General features: G+C 37.7%; 2 protein-coding genes across 2 annotated transcripts in view; both read right to left on the bottom strand.

Moving 5' to 3' along the window:
• nalf1a (NALCN channel auxiliary factor 1a) overlaps window positions 1-8,747 on the bottom strand; it is a 73,102-nt gene extending 64,355 nt beyond the window's left edge. The window contains exon 1 of the mRNA XM_051887877.1: window positions 7,262-8,747. Coding sequence (XP_051743837.1) covers window positions 7,262-7,948 — 687 coding nt within the window. The 5' untranslated portion in view covers window positions 7,949-8,747. The remainder of the gene's footprint in view (window positions 1-7,261) is intronic.
• Window positions 8,748-16,249: 7,502 nt separating this feature from the next.
• lig4 (ligase IV, DNA, ATP-dependent) lies at window positions 16,250-20,138 on the bottom strand. The gene is made up of 2 exons (XM_051887779.1): window positions 19,873-20,138; window positions 16,250-19,299 (listed from the first exon to the last, which is right to left on the bottom strand). The coding sequence occupies exon 2, from the start codon at window positions 19,285-19,287 to the stop codon at window positions 16,555-16,557; it is 2,733 nt and encodes a 910-aa protein (XP_051743739.1). The 5' UTR covers window positions 19,288-19,299; window positions 19,873-20,138; the 3' UTR covers window positions 16,250-16,554.
• Between the last annotated feature and the right edge of the window lie 717 nt (window positions 20,139-20,855).

Here is a 20,855-nt window from a genome sequence, read left to right as displayed (position 1 = left end):
CCCCACTGACTTTTATTATATGGACAAAAACAGTTAAACTTTCTTTAAAATATCTTGATTTGTGTTCTGCAGAAGAAATAAAGTCAGGTTTGGAATGAGATCATGGTGGATACCCAATGAAGAACCACAGCCTGGGATGAACAGGTGGAAATGTGGCTTCTCTGAAGTACGTTATAGTCCTTCCTTGGGGAATAAAGAAGATGAATCTGTATGAAGTCTCTAAGACTCTTATTGTTGAATGACGTCAAACTCAAGTTGACACTCATTAAGCCGCTGTACAGTCTCCTTGGCAACCTATCCTCAAAGGCAATGATGACCCATACAGAGGTGTTCTGACCTTCATCACCAGACCCAAGATGCAAGCATGTGCTAGAATCAGTGTCTTCCATTATTTCAAGACATCATTTTATCAACAGAACAGGTATATATAGAGTAAATATCGATTTCTAAGTCTTATTAAAAATGATAATCCAAATAATCTTTAAAAAAAAATAAAAAATATGTCTCCATTGCTGTAAGCATGTGCATGTTGCTCTGGCACATTATTACAGACCCCTTTGCAGTGGCAGTGAAGTAAGGGAGCTCTGGGACACTGACCTTGGTTGCGGTTGTGTCCCTCACTAGAAGGCCGCAGCAGCAGCAGCCCACGGCAGGCTTTTATGAATAAGCAAACATGCTCAGCATTCTAATGCTACCATGGAGACCTGACCCCAGCCACAGCTTCAACCGCTTGGCTCCACCCATCACTCTAATCCCATCCAATCCGCTGCTTTATTTTAATAAATAGGAGTGGCAGGAGATCTGATCTCCAGCCTATGAGTTCATCTAAATGGCATATCTATTAATGCAGTACACTAGCTATGACATGTGTGTGACTGCTGCCAAAACAACAGTCCTGGTTAATGTTATTAAAAAATATATATATATTGATGGGGTAAATATAAATCATACTATTATATTAATTATACTACACTATTTGACCATGAGCAAAAGGTTGCAACTATTCAGCCTGATAAGCTGGATGCCACCCATTAGGATGATTAAAAAAGAGCCCGATTATGCAAAGCTTGAAATGAATGGGAAGTTGCTGAATCCTGTGTGTTTGGCAATTTGTGTGCTTAGTTTAAAGACTGCAAAACACACACAATCACAATCTCTCTTTCTCCCTTTCTTCTTTTATTGCATGTACAAAAACATCTAGTATTCAGTTTCTTGTTAATTTAGTTATACCTCATTTCTACTCTCAGAAGTTTCTGTTCGTACTCTTATTCACCAACTCTGGGCCTAAAGTCAAGAAAAGTTTATGGTGAAACAATTTTAAACACCAAACCATTTTTTTTTTTTTTTTTGGTTAGGTTTTTTTTTTTTTTTTTTTCAGAATGTACATATGTATTCATGTGGCAATGAGGGATAGAACATCCTGGTTATTTTCATAGTAAAAATTTTTAAAATTACCTGCAAAAGATCAATTAAATGTAAAGTCTAAAAGGCCTTTGTCTCGTTATTAAGCTTTTAGGTATTAAGATTCTAGTGTAATAATATGTGTATTATAATAGTAACAGATTTGGAATCAATTCTGTGCCTGTCTTTAAAGGGTTAGTTCATCCAAAAATGAAAATTCTGTCTTTAAGTACTCACCCTCATGTCGTTCCACGCCCATAAGACCTTTGTTCATCTTTGGAACACAAATTAAGATATTTTTGATAAAATCTGATGGCTCAGTGAGGCCTGCATTGACAGCAAGATAATTAACACTTTCAGATGGCCAGAAAGTTACTAAAGACATATTTAAAACAGTTCAATTAACGACTTTATTCAACAATATCTAGTGATGGGTGATTTCAAAACACTGCTTCATGAAGCTTCAAAGCTTTACGAATCTTTTGTTTCGAATCAGTGGTTCGGAGCATGTATCAAACTGCCAAAGTCACGCCCCCAAGTGGTGAACCATAGAAATTTTGAAACACTTATGACATAACAAAGCCTCGTTTACTGAAATCACGTGACTTTGGCAGTTTGATACACGTTCCTGGCAATGGAGGCCTCACTGAATCATCGGATTTTATCAAAAATATCTTAATTTGTGTTCCGAAGATGAACAAAGGTCTTACGAGTTTGGAATGACATGAGGGTGAGTAATTAATGACAGAATTTTCATTTTTGGGTGAACTAACCCTTTAACATTAATACATCAATTGTTTTATTATTTAAAATATTATTATTTAGAACACCTGATTATTAGGTTATGTGATCAGAAAGTTGTTAGTAGAGTCCAACTTTCTTAAGAGTTCAGTTTACCAGAACCTAGGACTAGCACTGAAAACAACACCATGTTTGGACATAAAGTTGTCTTAATTATCTATAACATTACACAATTGCTATTTATTTTTCAAGGAGGGAATTCCATCCTCAACATTTCACTGGTACAAATAATTGGGCACAAATAAATATCCTCTAAGTGGCAGATGACAAAAAGATTACATCATTTTTCACCCATGGGTAAATTTGATCATACACAGGTTTTATATCAATTTTGGAGTTTCATGCTAGAATTTGGCTAAAGAAAACCACTCGAAACAGCCTTCTAATAGTCATCTTCTGTTGCTCAACACTAATAAAAGCCCTGTTTAAATAACACAGAGAGGAGTGCAGTGGCTCTTCCATACACAGTGAGCAGTGATAGCATTAATGAGACACTGTCCGCTTTTTCTAAAAATAAAAAGACAAGGAAAGCGGGGGGGAAACATCCCTTTATAAACATGATAACAACATAGGGGCATCTGTTTTGTATCATTTGCATTTCAGATTCTCTGATCCCACTCCTCGGTGACAAGCAAATCCTGAATCCAGTTACTGTTGGTTGAGAAACCAAATGAGTTATAGCAAAGCACTCTGATAAAGGAACAGTCCACCCTAAAAATGAAAATGTTGTCTGCATTTGATTCTGTCAACATTCTTCAAAATATTCTTCATGTAACAACATGAGAGTGGGTAACTGATGATTAGTAAATGGAGTAAACTATTTCTTTAATTCAGAAATACTGGATAGAGGATTTAAACAATGGGAAATGTGAAAATCTATGTGATGAGTATATATTATTATATATTAATGGTCTTATTGAATTGCAATTTAGAGAGAAAAGAAAAGTGTGTGAAACAGACAGAAGGGTGATAAAAACATGACCCAAAACTGAGATAACTTTGGAGGAGATGAACAAGCAACTGTGCTAAACCCTTGCGGGATCAAACCCTGCCAAATGTACCAACACTATCTATGCTCTTAGAGGAATGTAAGACTTGTCTTATCTAATCTCAGTAAATAGGGTTTCATCCAAATAGCTATTCCATACCACAAGCTCTTCCATTGCCCATAAGAGCTAATCAGACAAAAGCAAAGATCTACATCAAACATTCACAACCTATATTAGGTTTTATCCACATTTCCAATTGAAATGTAATGAGGCCAGCCCATTTTTAACTCGCTATGGCAAGAAACAGCAGATGTTAACTCCTAGTATCAAATTATTTTGAATCACAGTGTGTGGAAAAGGCAAGTAATAAAACAAACTTCTCATACTTATTCGTACTTAACATATTTAATCATTAATTGGAAACTGTCCTCCTCCAAAAAATGACTCTAGGTCATTTTTTCAAGCACCTTTTTACAACCTATATTTACGTTTTAAAGTCATGTGCCCTCTAGCGGGCGTAAAAAATAATGACAGTGTCGTGTTACATCTGTCATCAAGAAATGACGTATGACCATCGTTACCAATCAAAATGTGTTCATTTAAATGCAATGTGTGGACTTTTTACACGGTCCCTTACCTACCATTTGTCCTATTTCCATTTAGCAAAACTCATTTTTTTATTAACAACTACACCTACCCCAACCCTAAACCTACCCTTAGGGATTTATAGTGCATAAACACTTTATGAGCACATGCGTTTCCTGGGATCGAGCCCACGATCGCATGATCGCATATTGCGATGCTCTACCAATTGAGCTACGCGAAACCCGAAATATGATGCAGATAAAAGGGTACAATGCATTAAAATGAAAGTGTCCTGTTGTCGATAGGAGCGCAACTTTAGTAAACGCTCCTATGGGTCGTATTTCAGGGATATATAGGCGTATTGGTTGGAGGACATGTTGATTAATTAAATACTTCACCTAAATAAACACACTGTAGTGAAAAAAAAGAATTTGTACTAACATTAAATGCATTTGACCTTTGAATAAAAGGACTGTCCACTTTTGTTCATCGGGACACTAAAAGTGGTCCATGTTATCAGTGATGTGATTGCTTTGTCACAGAACAGCCTTGCTGTAACACCAGTGCAACTGTACAGAGCTCAATACAGTAGCTAAGAATAGCACACTATTGAGTAAAACCTTCTTAGTTTATTTCTCTAATCACTACCCCCTCCCTCCGTTCATTCGTTTGTTACCTATTTATAATGCCTAGTATATTCACAGCAATTGTACTGAAACTTTAGCACATTTACACACAATACAAACACACACACAGTGTCTTCCACACTCTGATGAAGTGCAAGAAAGATGCCGAATTAAATCAACCTGAAGGCTGATCCGGCTGTCAGAGACGCCGTGTCACAATGATTTCCCATCCTCTCAGTCTCGCTCTGTCTTTCTTTCTGTCTCTATCTCTTGCTGCTTAATCACAGCTGGGACTGGCTATCCCTTGCAGCTGCTTGCCAGAGGCTCTGACTGACTCCTGCCACCTCCCTCTGCATTACGGCCTTCATTCACACTCGCTAGTAGTTTATTGGGCTACGGTAACGTGGTTCGACAGTTATGTTAACGCTTAAAAACGTCTGTTGTCTGAGTGTGAGAAACAGAACAGTCAAAACATTCTACCACATTTCCATTTCAAAAGCCATTGATTTGTTTATAATGCATTCAACATAAATGCACTATAATGAGACAAAATAAATGCACTATAATGGCTCAATATCTTCAGCCAGGCCAGAAATGATGAACACTTATGTTCACAGAAGAAAAACAATGCAAAAACGAAAGACTAATTTGTGGTTACTGGTCAGAATTTGTATCCTCAAACAATACTTTGCAAGCATTTAATAGAAATAATTGTTCAGTATAGAAGCTGTTGAAGAGAGATTATTCATCTGGGAGGTTTCTGAATAGCAATTCTGTGGCTGTCACTTTGGTGAGAAATGGAGAAGGTAAAAAAAAAAAAAAAACAGCACACACAGGTGGCAGTATAAGTTGTCCAATGTTCAAATGTTACTTGTCAACAGGTTGAAATAAGCACATAGCCTCTGTGTTACACTGTAAACCTGAATAAGTTGACAAAACTCAAAAAAAAAAAAAAAAAAAAACTGAGATAATCAGTTACATCAAATTTTTAAGTTAAGAAATTCAAAGTTTAAGTAGGCAGAACTGGCAGATTTCAGTTTTGTACTCGTACATTTTAATTGCTCTTAACTTGAATTTTTTGAGTAAGTAAATTCATACATTACACTTAAAATTTTTATGTAATCTTAACTTATATTTTATATAACCAGACAGGAAGCAAAGTGGGAGAGAGAGGGGGATGGGATCGGGAAAGGTCCGCGAGCCAGGACTCAAACTCAGGTCACCCAAAGCGCTATTTGTCGCCATACATAATTTTAGATGTATTCTATATAAATCTACAACTATATTTTTAGTAATGGAAATTTAGCTAGCTATAACTAGCTAATTCAGCAAATGCTAATGGTAACACAATGCTGTGATAACATTAACATAGCATAGCAATTGCTGAAAGAGTATGGCAATATTGAACATTTATGAAATAGAAATCCCAGCCCAGTTCCATGTAAATTTAAGTTTGTCTAAATTAAATTTCATAAAACTCAAAACAATGAAACAATTCAGGTTACTTAAAATGTGTCAGTTTCGTGAACTCAAAAGAAAAAGAAAGTTCTAAATACTCATAAAAGTTCATTTGATTGAACATTTAATTTGAGTTTGTCCTACTTAAACCATTTAATCATTGTGATCGTTAGGGTTTACAGTATAGCCTTTATCCAATTGTGTTGATACTGTCTACATTATAATTATTATTATTTTGGTCTAATAGTTTAAAACAGCCCTCACATTCTTTATCATAATTTCATGAGCATCTTTAAAAATACAGAAGTGAATGACTTTTGGAGTGCAGCAGCTGTCACAGATGCAAACGTCTATCGTAATCGTCATTGACATAATGATGTAGTAAAATTCAAACTGCTTGTGTAATAATTAAATATGCCCCCTGCATCAAAAGGCCTGTGACCTTCATTATACTGTAGTCGGTCAGTAACACTACTAAGCGTGTTTCAGCACCACGGACAGCACACAGCACAGACTTCAAGAATCGAACCCTCTGCCAAATGAACCAGTGAATAAGCAAATCACGCCACCCACTTATTCACCAGCTTATCGGTGACTCCTTCATTTAAACGACAACTTACAAGCTCTCGGTAAATGTTTGACCATTAATTACACCCAGCAACATAAACGTAAAGAATACGGCAATATCGCTTCCTTCTCAGCACACAGGAGCTATACAGTGTGCCATTTTTTTCGTCGCCCAGGAGTAATCCATTTAAGATGACAGCGGGAGCTCGAAAATTAACCTTAATGTCAAGTTTATGGCGGTTAAGAGGGCACCCTGTTGCAGTGCGCGCAGAGTGCTGTGCAAACAAGACCAATGAGCGAGGGAAAAGACTCTTGTGATAGATTATCTGAGAAAGCACCGGTGCCCTATTAACGTTATTGAAATGTACTCAGTGTGGTGGACATGAATGAACACCTGGCGGAGCAGCTCTATATTCAGTTCAGAGAGACGCACCTGCGCGCTATAGAATGACGCACACACGTTGAAAGATTGGCTTTGCAGCGTTTGTGCATTGACACAGTAACCTTGGACCAGCAGCAACATTTAATTTCCTCCGTTAGATTAGACCAGAACAATGGGTTTTGCGTTGATCACACTGCTCAGCAAGGAATAGGCTAAATCGAGGCACGGGAAAGGGAAAAGTTTAAAAGCCTGTCTGATTGCCACCCCCCTCAAAATGCAAAGTTGGCATCACCAACTGATGCGAAATGCGGAAAAAATAGAGTACAATATGAAATGCACTTTTCCCTCAGTAAAACATCACCATGTTACTGTCACCAGTTACCATGACGACTGAGAGCGAAGACCCAACTCTATTGAATGAAAAGCGAGGAATCCAGATAATAAAACCCTACCTTGCATTCTTCCATGCACGTCCTTACTGAGTACACATCCGTCTCGTATTTATCTGCCATCATCTCAAATTCCTCATATTTCTCCTGCGCGTGCAGGTCATAACGCTGGTATGCCTGAACGCACAGACTGCATCTGTTTTGGTCGCCGTCCATGATCGCGTCAAGGCTGCAGTTCAAATTGTCCGGACTTAATGATCCGTAAAGCAAATCCATAAGAGAGTAGGAATTACAAAAGGAAAGGTACAAATCGCTTATGTTCATCCACCGAGTCCCCTCCGTTTCCGAAAGGCCCCTGCACAAGTGGTCAGCGTCGACAAAAGTGAAGCAGTTTTCAGACAAACTATCCGGGTGGCAAGTTTCTAGTTGCCACAAAGGTTTGGTAGAATTGACTACAAAAATAGCATCTTCGTTTCTTCTGAGGCTGCTGTGTGTTGAAGGGAGGTCGGGTCTGTGGTTTGCGCTCATGTCCATTGATGCTAACTTGTCTCGGGTCCTTGTCAGTTTGGCCTCGGCGCAGAACCACAGATGATCAGAAAGCAGAACGGTTAGAAATAAGAGGGACGCTAAGGACAATCGCCATCGCTGGGCCCTCTCGGAGTCGGTGAATGGCTTCTCGTTCTCGCGTGGAGCACACCAAATTTTTAAGCCGTCATCTCGCTGCCGCCACTTCCAAGCACCGCTGGTCATATTTTGGGAAAGCGCAGCGCTGGCTGACTCCACCGTGGGGGCTTTTCTGCCACAATAGTCATTGACGGGAGGTCTGTCTTGAGTTTTGACCACTAAACGATGACTAACGAGCGGTCATGGCTCACCTCCGCGATTAACTGCAATTCCCGATCAGTTGCTGTGTTCAGGGGGATTACTGCTTTCATTGTCGAATCCCCTCTCCTCGTGCTTCTCCGGAGAAAAACCCAGCTATCTGTAGCAACATGTCTCTCCCTGCTCGTCTGTCATGGGTTCCGCTCTCCCCTTTTGCGCAGAGCCGCTACAACACGGAAAAGCCACTGTCTGGCCGCTCGCTCTGATTCCGGGCTTTCTGGTGAAAAGCGCAAGGACTCCTCGTTTTAACACGCCGAATTTTGCCTCTTCGGTCCGACAAGGTGGGATCTTTTCTCGCGAAATGATCCACAGTCATTTTGGCAAAATGTTAAGTTGCCGCCATGTTCGTTTTGAAAGAGTTCTTGAAAGAGAGCAGGGTCATTTGCGTCAGCTCATGCAATGTGATTGATCCATCATAGCGACCCGGCCAATTTGCAAACTGTTCGTATAGGCTGAACTGATAAATCATTGCAAGAGATAACGTGGTTGATGTACAAGTTCGTAATCATCGTGTTAGAATCTACTGTATAATACGTTTACATCAACAGGTTGAACAGCTGCATTTACACTGTAAAACCAAATGTTACCACATGAAGCACATTCTCAGGTATGACAAAACACAATGTGATCAATTGTTCACAAAAAGGTAGACCACTCTTGTAATGCATAACAACATAATGAACATTATGCCGGTTTCACAGAAAAGGCTTAAACCTAGTCCCAGACTAAAATGCATGTTTGAGCTGTCTTAACTGAAAGCAACTTGCACTGACATATCTTAAATATGCCAGTGCCATTGTTTTGTCTCAAGATGGCACAGCAATATTTTTTTAAATAAAAGCTACTTAAAGGGATAGGTCACCCAAAAATGAAAATTCTGTCATTAATTACTCACCCTCATGTTGTTCCAAACCCGTAAGACTTGTTCATCTTCGAAGCACAAATTAAGGTCTTTTTGATGAAATCTGAGAGCTTTCTGTCCCTCTATAGACAACTACGCAACTGACACTTTGACACTTCAAAAAGTTCATAAAGAGATCGTAAAACTAATCTATATGAATTTAGTGGTTTAGTCCGCATTTTCTGAGGAGACTCAATTACTTTATATGATGAAACGATTTAATTTAGGCTTTTATTCACATATAAACATTGATCAGCGAACATAAACAGCTCAACCGAACCTGCTTGACGCACGAGACGGACCTCATTGGTTCTTGCAGAATCTCAAACGTGCTGCGTAACACACAAGTATGGTTCTCGCATGTACAGCAAACATGCTTCAGCTTCCGTTTGCCACATGTGTGAGCTGATGAATGTTTATATGGGAATAAAAGCCTAAATTCAATCTGTTCAAACAGTTGTGTCTCTTCAGAAAATTTGGACTGAACAATTCATAGTTTTATGATCTTTTTATGAACTTTTTTAAGTGTCAAAGTGTCAGTTGCGTAGCTGTCTATGGGGAGACAGAAAGCTCTCAGATTTAATTAAAAAAATCTTCATTTGTGTTCTGAAGATGAATGAAAGTCTTACAGGTTTGGAACGATGTGAGGGTGAGTAATTAATGACACAATTTTCCTTTTTGGGTGAACTAACCCTAGTTGAACTAAGCCTACTCATGGTTTAATCTAAGCCCTGTCTGTGAAACCAGGCCATAGTGTTTATGAAACTGTGTTTATGAAAATAATTAAAACAACATGTTTTAAAAGAATGTGAGTACTAATATTTTTTTAAAGGGATAGTTCACCCAAAAATTAAAATTCTGTAATTTACCCCTATGTCATTCCAAACCTATAAGACTTTCTTTCCCTCTATGAAACACACACAAAAAAAAAAAAAAAAAAAAAAAAAAAAAAACTATTTAACTATTCAAACTATTTAACTATTTAGGTTATCTATTTTCATGTGAAATGTGTGGACCTCCATAAACAATCTTTTTTGCTACACCCCTTTTTTCATTTTTACTTAGTGGGCAGCAGTGTTTTTTTGTTGTTGTTGTCTCTCAGTGGACATCCATATGGCAGTGTGTGAACCTGCAACATTTGCATAAATTGACAAACACACACTCACACAGCATGTAATGACCTGAAGCTTGACGCGTTTGAGCTATCTAATCAACGGCATATGTGTTCATGCTTGCAAAATACATTTGTCCCTTCATCTCCTTTATTCTCTAATCAGCAGCATGAGGTTTGATGCTGTGATCAGAAGGCTAATACAAATGGATCAAAGACATGAAATGCAGAGTATTAATAAATCAGAATATTGTGAACAAATTATTATACATGCATACAATAGGTGTAAACAGGATGCAGTTGCATTTGCTTTTTGACTTTAATTACAGCAATTAAACAAATATTATATATTACCGAGTGGTCTTTACAAATACTGTACATTTTTACACATTTCTTTAGCTTTCTTGTTAGCATGCTTGCCTTTCATGCCAGCTCTTGCCGGTTCAAGCCCCACTCAAGTGGGCCAAGCAGAATGCTAAAGGCATTATATATATATATATATATATACACACACACACACACACACACACAGTATGTATGTGTGTGTGTGTGTGTGTGTGTGTGTAATGTGTATTGACCTGACACAAATTATTAAAATAACATGCAATAAAAATGAACAGGTATCTCTGTGCATTACAATGCATGGTTTGGATGTTTTCCAGATGTTAAGAATTCAATAACATAAACCAGTCTATGTCTATATTCAGCCTCAAAAATAGAAAAGGATCTATAAAAGGAAGGAAGTAGGGAAGAAAACAGGATGCACAGAGAAAACACTCCGCCTTCTCAAAATGCTTCTTATGAACACAGTGGTTTTTGTTTGACTCCACTATTATTTGTTATTTCTGGTCATTAACTATTATTAGTCAAGCTACAATTAAGACCTGCATTTCACTTTAAAGTAGTAATTACAGGCATTTTCCTCTTCTTCAGTCCAGCAGTATTTGTCAGCTACAGGACATATGGCCACACGTAAACAACTGCTTTCAACATGCTTTGCCATGCATCAGGTTTTGCCCTATTTATGTCATCTGTTGCAGTGGTTTTATTATATGACAATGAGTGATATCACAACACTTTCCAATTACAAATGATTCTGAAAGCCTGCATATTGCAATTAAATCAATATACTGCAACATGTTTTGTACTGTTTTTGGTAAATTCATACACAATTGGTGTAAGACTACAGTGAAGAGGTCAGGAGTGTGGACAGCAGAGGTGCCATCTTTCAGCACACCTGAGGATGGAATGTGAAGGGCACAATATCCATAGACAAGGTCAGCTGCAGGGAACCACAGATTCAAACTGAAACTCTTATAATTACTAGGTTTCCTGTGTTACAGAAACCAAACTGACTGACTTGAAGCAAAACAACTTTGGGCAATGCATCCACATTCTATATTCACAGTTATCATTACATTTGATCAGACATCATTACTGGAAACACCTGAGAGCTTATTCAATATGAGCAAAATCAATAGGATTGTGAGAAAAAAAATCCCACCATGATGTACTCTGAGGCTTTATTTACTGTAATTAAACTGTAATCAGATACATTAAACCAGAAATGAGAGATTGAAGAAACGTCTCTCCAAAAGAAACTATTAGTCTGGTATCTATTTTTTATATATACGTTTTTACATATGTACATATATCTCGCTTGTACACAATATATGCCATTAGAATAAAGAGGGGGAAAGGACATCACTGTACCTTTAAGCAATACAGAACATTCTGAACAAGGATTTCATACAAAGTCATTTAGATCAAAACATACCCTTACAGAGGTGCAAGGTAAATCCTCTCTTTTCTCCACAAGCTTTTTCGAAATGTTTCATCACTTCAAAGCGAAGATTCAGAAGCAGGTCAAAGACAACATATAATCCCTCAGTATGTGGATTTATCCTCTCTTTTCCCAAGACAGGAAACAGACAAGAGAAAAATACTCTAACTGAACGCCTTATCTGAATATGAGCAGTATCACCTCATTAGAGGATGTTAGGTTGGGAATCTGAGACCTGCAAAATTCATTCATACACTAGAAAAAATTACTTCCACAGCGGGTGTGCATATGTGTGCTGAGATCATGGCATTAAAACAACAATAGTATTCAAGCTAAGCAAACACACTAAGCAAGGCTATAATTCACCAGGCTCTCAAATTATACAGTATGACTCATGTGTAAGAATGTAATGTCATGATGGCTGAATTTCCACCAGTACTTTCTCACTATATTATACTCGTTTCCTATTCCATTTCCTTTTCATTATGAAGTGTTCATTATTATACTAACAACAATAAATTATCATCATCATCACTATGTTTCTTTCAGTAATAATTATTTTCATCTCAATATCAAGCAATCATTACTGTTTTCTCTGAAAAAAACCAATGGATCCAGACAACAGGATAAAATTACATTGAGGTGCATTAAGCCAGTTGGAGTACACATGGCATGCAGTGTCCAAGCATACCGATTAATTCAGTAGAAATTAGAATGGCGGTTAATGAGGGTTGGCTAAAAAACAATTTGTTTTGTCACTCCATATATGATAAGCAACAGTCCAATACTCTGTTCAATTAAAAAACTAATTGCTTTTGACATCTTTTTTAGTATCTTCCTTGAAAACAAACAATCAGTGATGAAAATCCCATCCGGATTTTTTTAAAAAAAGTCTCTGTAGACTTTCAGGCCTTCTTTCTATGTACTGTAAAAAGATTTTGAAGCATTGGACATGCAGAATTTTCAAGTGGTTATGGAATAGTAGATCCTGGACCAGTGGCTCTAAACTAACATGCCACCAGAGGGAAGGCACACTCATTTGCAAAGCAAATCTACCATTTTTGAGTAAAGTCTTCTGGCTCTCAGCGGGGGGGAATGCATTTCTGTCAAATGCATGCTGCCATTTCCCACCGCTTTATTTCCAGCAAGCCCCAGGGTAATGGATCTTTTCTTTTCTACCAAGTATAAACATCCAATTACTGCTGCTAACTGACTAAGACTTCACTGCTCAAAGACAGATTAGCCATCAGTAAGAATACATGAGCTGCTGTCCTCTTGAAGAACAGAATATGGACATCATAAACAACAAAAACACAAATCGAAGGTGAATTAATCTTACCAAAACCCTGATTTTAATAGTTATATTGCTAATTCTGTATCCTAAACAATATCACTGACCAACTTCTATCATCACAGTCAAAGCTACTGCAGAATGATATAAACCCATGATAATTCCCTGACCTTTTCCATACAGGAAGCTTTCAACAGTGGGCGCCCCACCTAGCAGGCACTCTGGGACACATCTTCTGTCAGATTCATATTGCCTTCCAATGTCCTTGCTTTTCTTGCAAAAACCCTGTAACAAGAAGATTTTCTTGTGGTAGTGTGCATCACTCTCCCTACATCAGCACAGCAGGGTGATTTCACAATCAAAGCTCAGGATATGTGTGTGTGAAAGACAAAATACACACACAAGAAAGTTTAATTTATCTTTGACAACCACAAAAAGATCTTTTTCCCAGTACTTTCTTATAAGAGTTTGTCTTTATTAGAAATCACACACTCTGTCAGTGTGTGGTTTGTTTACTAATGGTTTATCTCTTTACCATTCTGTGCCTTTTTAATTAATGAGGTAACGCCCCTAAATTTAAACAATGACCATTGCTGTAATTATTTCAACGTTGACGACTCTAAAGGTATACCTTAATAAGAATGTTTTGGGAAACACAAATTAACATTAAGGTAGAGGTATAATTTAAGAACAACATAGAGTTAAGAAATTTTCGGGAAATCCAGCCCAGTGCCATTAAAACACTGCTGCCCAGTTTCACAGACAAGGCTTAAAGGATTAGTTCACTTCACAATTAAAATTTCCTGATAATTAACTCACCCCCATGTCATCCAAGATGTCTATGTCTTTCTTTCTTCAGTCGAAAAGAAATTAAGGTTTTTGAGGAAAACATTCCAGGATTTTTCTCCATATAGTGGACTTCAACAGTTACCAACGGGTTGAAGGTCCAAACTGCAGTTTCAGTGCAGCTTTAAAGGGCTCTACATGATCTCAGCCGAGGAATAAGGGTCTTATCTAGCAAAACGATTGGTCATTTTCTAAAAAAATAAATAAAAATTATATACTTTTTAAGCACAAATGCTCGTCTTGCACTACCTCTGCGATGCGGCACGCATTACGTAATCACGTTGGAAAGGTCACGCGTGACGTAGGTGGAAGTACCGTGGTAAGGCGGAAAACTCCATCTCATTTTCTCCTCCAACATCGTTGTTTTGGCCGTTTTGACTTATTTTTTGCACATTCACTTTGTAAACACTTGCGTGACGCATCACAGAGCTAGTGCAAGACGAGCATTTGTGGTTAATAAGTATGTATTTTTTTATTTTTTTTAGAAAATGGCCGATCGTTTCGCTAGATAAGACCCTTATTCCTCAGCTGGGATCGTGTAGAACCTTTGAAGCTGCACTGAAACGGCAGTTTGGACCTTCAAACCATTGGTAACTGTTGGAGAAAAATCCTGGAATGTTTTCCTCAAAAACCTTAATTTCTTTTTGACGGAAGAAAGAAAGACATAAACATCTTGGATGACATGGGGGTGAGTAAATTATCAGGAAATTTTAATTGTGAAGTGAACTAATCCTTTAAGCCTAGTCCAAGACTAAAATGCATGTTTGAGTTGTTTTAACTGAAAGCAACTTGCACTGACAAATCTTAAAACATGTCAGTGTCATTGTTTTGTTTCAAGATGCACACCAATAATGCAATTTTCCTTTTTTGAGTGAACCATTCCTTTAAATATTTGTTAATGATGTTTATAGCTAACATAAACCAGAAATTCCCAACCAGGGGTACAAAGTACTTTGAAAACTTTATATTTTGCTTTGTTTACTCATAAACCTACATGTTTTATGACTTCTGTATGTGTACATTTTGTGCATTTGTTTAGATTAATATTAAAGATAATGCTAAATTAGAAATATCAGCCCAATATGACAAGTGATTCTTGTCTAAATTATAAAGACAAAGAGCATCAATAACAGAGACAGCAAAGGCCCGTTCGCACAAGAGCAATAACTATAAGCGTCCACACCAGCAGAATATATTGTATTGTTTATTCTAAGTGCACACTGCAGTTATGCCGTCTGCTGCTTTAAATGCCTGAGCTCTTTAAAGCAGGATGGATTTTGATTGGCTGCCATTGTTTTTATTGTTCATGTTGTTCATCAGCTGTAAAAAAAAAAAAAAAAAAAAGAAAAATCTGAAAGTGATTCCAACAATGTTTCGCTGTGCCGTTATAGCTGTGGTGTGGACTCTGTTATTCTTTTATATTTAGAAAGATTTTTATTGTAATTGTTATCGTACTTGGTGTGAACAGGTCTTAAGATTATACATCCACCACAATGTTATAAAAATTTTACACATCTGTTGAACAGTAAACAATTTCCCTTCCTAAAACACAATATTGTCTTTGGACTAATTTTTGTCATTAGAATGGCTCTGCAACATAAGTTTCCACACCAAAGCACCTTCCCGTACTAAATGTGGATTTCACAACTTATAACTCAGCGCAAGCACATTAAGCTTTCATTTTCAAAGAAGGATAGCTTTGTCACCCACACTTCTTCACAAACTCACACCAATTATCTAGCGTAATATCCATATTACACAAATGCAAATCTATCTTTACAATACCTAGACACGCAGTTGATTATGTTTGTGTGTGAAGCCTCCAACATTCTATTAGCACTCTGGAAATTAGATCTCTAGAAGCATTACAGTACCTCACATTCCAAACAATTAGAAAGCTATAGCTCTCGCACAATAAATTCAGTGTGCTTGACAAGCTGTTCAAATGGAACTTCAAGCTTGTCAGAATCTCAATTTGTCTGACTGTAACGAGTCAAGTTAATGTACAAGAAAAACACTTTTGACAGGTTCAATTAAAAATCTGAATGCTTCTTTAAGAATCAAATTTAATTACATGTTATTTTGCATATAACTTCCATCTTAAGCAACAGTAACATCAATGTAATTTAAAGGCAAAATTTAAAGGTCAAGATCCCTAAGCATTAGGTTATCAGTACATTCTATGATGTTACTTCACCATTTTTATTTAGAATAAAAAAAACACACAAGAAAAATAATTTATCTCCAAAAAGGTTTATTCTTGTTTTCACCTGTAAACTTTTTCTCAGTGCTTTTTCTCAGTATTACATATCTCTTAAAAACAGAACCATTTAAAAAGGCACCGATATACACATTTTTCAGCAGCAAAATTACACTCTTGCTGATAACAAACATCTCATAATTCAAACTATATTGCTTCCAGTCCCATCATTAGTTTATTTTTATAATGTTAGCTTTAATGCAACAGTAATGGTTATGACACCTAGTATTAAAATGCTGTAATCTTTCAGTGTTTTAACATTTTGTGTAGTAGCGGTCATCGTTATATAAGGTAGTCAATCTCATCCTCTACATGGCCTGCTTTGATGGAATCGGTCACCCAAGATTCCCGAACAATTTTGAACTTCTTAGTATAAAGTCGCCTCAGTGTCTTTAAGTCCAGAGCCCTTCTCTCACCTTCTACTATGACATGTGAGATTCCTTCCTTCAGTTTTTCCACAACTGTACCACCATGAAATCGAAATTCTAAGGCACGTGTGTCCAAACATGTACCCCGGATAATGGATTTCGGATCTCCTAAGTCAGCACACCGGTCAAAGTATGCACTGTAAGGCCTAAAAATGCTAGTGGGCAAGTCATCCCAGGCATTGTCTGCTTCTACCCGAGCCACAGACGGACATTTAGCTTGTGTGGGGCCAATCCTTTCAAAGACTTCCATCAGCTGCTGTTCATCCGTGTCAACGTAATAACTGTCCCCATACTGATCATACTCTTTAGCGAAGTGGTCCCTTGTGGAGGGTGACATATGGATCATGTGACGTGGTTGCCATGGTATAACCTGCTTATTTTCCAGACACTCCAGAAGCCAAGCAGCCCACACCACATCATGCTGGTCTGAAGAGATAAGGTTCTTCACTCTCATGTTCTGCACAGCTGCAATCACACAGTATGTGTCTTTTCCAGGGTTTTGCACAACAATGCCTCCACAACGGGCCACACCTTTCTCAAGATCTGCCTTGGAATGTTCGTCGTCGCCATTTATCACGCAAAACTCAACATCTTCAAACATATCCATCTCTTTGGCGACTGCTGATAAATCCTGAGATTTAAAGTGGCTAATGACTCCGATGGTCTTCTTGGGCTTGGCTACAAATTTGCGCTTCTTTTTTTCAGGCTGGTCCTCTTGGATGTGCAGATGTCTGGATGCCAGCTTCCCAGAAGCCCTGGAGCGGAACTGGCTCAGGTCGGTCAAGGTCATGCACTGATGCCACTCTTTGTCTTCTCTGATTCTTTCTATTCTGGGGAAACGCAATGTGCAGTTGGTTTTATACATATCACTAGAAACGATCTCTGCCGCTTTGACCTGTAAGATGACTGAGTTGCGTGGTTCTATGTAAACCTCTGGTTTCTCTGTTCCACACAAAATGGCCGCTGGAGGATTATTTTTGTTGTAAACTTTCCAATGTTTGGCTAACTTCAGACCAAGATCGTACAGTTCTTTCATAGTGTAGCCTGATCCAATGCGGCAGAGGGTGTGGAATACTGTAGGCTTCTCTCCAGGACTTGGCACCTCTGCTACCGCACAGAGAAAATGAGAGAGCATCCCGCTTCTCCTACCTTTACCCCAGTAGCCTCCCACTATCAGCAGATCGAGTTCGTCCATCAGACCGTCCACATATTCAGGCTTAATTTTCAGCCATCCTTCACCACGTTTATCCGGTTTGTAGATGGACATGGGATCCTTAATCATAATCCCCTCTTCCAGATTGTCAATGGCTTCATTGAGGAAATTCACTACTTCTTGCATGGTTTTGCCTTCAGAATTAGTGACCAGCTGGATACGGCCTTTGATGGGGGTGAAGACAGTCTCAAGAGTTTCGTAGCGCTTCTTGAGAGGTTCATTTCCAAACTTCTGATTGTTCACTAACAAGACATCAAATACGCAAAAGCAGGTTTGCAACTCAGAGTCATCCATCAGCTTTTTAATATCAAATTTACTGCCCTTCTGCATGAAGGTCTCAGTTTTAGGGTTATAAGCCATCATCTCTCCATCCAGTATGCAGTTCACCACATGAGGTTTGAAGACATTGTGAATGTATGGCGTGAGGGAGCCCTCTAGTGGAGAGGCCCCAAACTGTTGTGTGTACTCATAAGAGTTCCTTGTATAATATTTGTAAACATCTCCAGCTTTGTGCAGCTGAATGCGTTCACCATCGAGCTTTGTCTCAATATAGAATGGCCGGTTGCCCATTTGCTTCTCTATCTGTCTGATGTTGGCAACAGCAGCCAGCATTGGTTTAAACGCAGAAAACAGATCAATGGAGACCTCACTGAGGGACACAGATGGATCATGAAGTTGTAGGCACACTTTATTTAGATCTGTGGTGACATTGTAGAGTTCTGTTGCATCTGGATGGAAAACTTGAAGAATTGTCTCCTTGCTAATGCCAAGTTTCATGTCCTTGAGGATCATTCGAATGAGCCACTTCTGTTCCAAAGCTGAGCTCTGAGTTATTAGATGCAAAAGGCTTTTCTTCACTTGATCCTTCTGTTTGCTGGCATTGTTGATAGCTACAGAATCTAAGAAGTCATTGACTTCCTTAATGCTTAAATTCCCCTGACTTGTGCACCTTTTTTTCAGGACAAAGTAGGCTGTAAGGGCAAAGTCACCTGCTTCTCCTTGAGATGTGGTTGGAGCTCTGTAATTTAGAAGTTTGTTTGCCTCAGGACCATTTTTAGGTAAGCCTAAAACCTCAATATACAATTTGGCAAGCATGTTCTCTTTTATACCGTAAGCCATTCGCTCTCGCTCAAATGGAGGCACAATGAGACGCATTGCTGCGTAAAATGAATCTGTTGTGTTGGAATTGTCCTTGTGAAGTGCTGCGTGAAAATTCCTCCATGAATCTATAAACTCCTTTAGGATTTTGCCTTTGTCTGGTCGTAGTTTTGTCTTTTGAATCTTCTCCAGAACTGTGCAGAGGTGGATGAACGGAACTTGTGCAGCAACAGAGGCCTGTGGTGTGGTATCACTTTTTGAGGCTCCTTCCATCATTGCAGAGGACACCTTTGAGGAAAAAAAAAAAAAACAATAGCAGAGATTATCTAAGGGGGTTTTGATTCATGTGGTTTTTACTAGAGCTAGTAAAAATATTTGAAGCATATGAAGAGCCTATAAACATATATTAATTTTCCTTGAGGAGCTATAATGTAACCTTCTAACCTAAGATCATGAACAGAATATTACACTAATTTAATACTGAACATAAATCAAAATAATTCATACAGAATCTCAAAATGCAACCGTTTGCCTAGAACTATAGACATAGCAGCCTATTGTACAGTTAGATACACTACTTTTACTGATATAATTTATTTTAATTGTTGATTCAAATATCTATTATGTGTTGCATTGCAATACTTTTTTTTTTTTTTTTTTTTTTTTTTTTTTTGATGTTGCAGTGGTTGTTTAAGAAAAGAATGAATAAGTTATACATTTGTGTGAATGGGAGAATGTCAGAACGTTAAAACGTAAAAATTATTAAAGGATTTCTGCTACAGTTTGCAAAACGCATTGTTTTGGCAAACAAACATAATATTTGCATATTAGACAATATAATATACAAAAAATGTTGTTAACCTGTGAACGAAGACTTCTGAAGACGAAGAATTCAGTACTTCTGAAACGGGAGTCAGTTTAAGTCAACTTCCGTGTTATTTACAGGACGTTTAAACCGTGTCCGAGACATCAGTTATTTGATAAACAATCCTGTTTTTATTAACATATAATGTGATTTAATTAGCTTAACGTTTATACAGTGTTATGTTATGGATGCAGCGAATCTTATAAATTCTAACTACAGCGACTATCAGGAAGTTTTTTGATGTAACTCAAGGAAGTCGCTTCTTCTCCTGGTTTAATGGACACTCATTTAGGACTTTACCGCCACCTATAGTACATTACCTGAACATGCGAGGCATAAAACTATAGGATCTTGAGATCCAGTGGTTTGCAATAGGTTTAAAAAAACATAGCATGTATAGAGTTTGACATTGTCATAATTACAAACAAAATGTAGTCTTAACATCACAATATTTTTTTTTTTTTTTTTTTTTTTTTCACACAGTATAAATAGGCTACGCCATACATGAAAATATTTAGGCTTGCTGCCTTGAGGGTCTTGAAGTTATGGGGTTTCCATGTTTTATGGGGACCTAACCCTAAACACAACCCTCACAGAAAACTTTCAACATACTTTTCAAAAAGCATAATTTAGCATGATTTATAAGTTGTTTTCCTCATGGGGACCCAACATAATGTCTCTACAAGGATAATAAATTACTGGTGTTACTATCCTGGTTGGGACATTCACTATCCTATAGCCTACTTTTTTCTCTTGTTTAAAAGTTAGACTATGTACTTTTTTACATTTTCGTTGATAGGTAAGTTAATGATTTGGGTAAAGTTAGTTTTCATTTGGTTAGTTATTTTGGTCTTAATTCAACCCTGAAGCCAGTTTGCTTCCTTTTTGGTGACAATGGTGTTTATATTTATATATATATATATATACATATTTATATATTATTTCTGTGTATGTGTCTTGTTTAAAAGCTCTTAATTTA

This window comes from Ctenopharyngodon idella, chromosome 1, assembly GCF_019924925.1.
Source record: "Ctenopharyngodon idella isolate HZGC_01 chromosome 1, HZGC01, whole genome shotgun sequence".
In the NCBI taxonomy this organism is placed as follows: Eukaryota; Metazoa; Chordata; class Actinopteri; order Cypriniformes; family Xenocyprididae; genus Ctenopharyngodon; species Ctenopharyngodon idella.
Note: the sequence above shows the minus strand (reverse complement) of the source record. Positions and strands in the feature narration are given on the sequence as shown.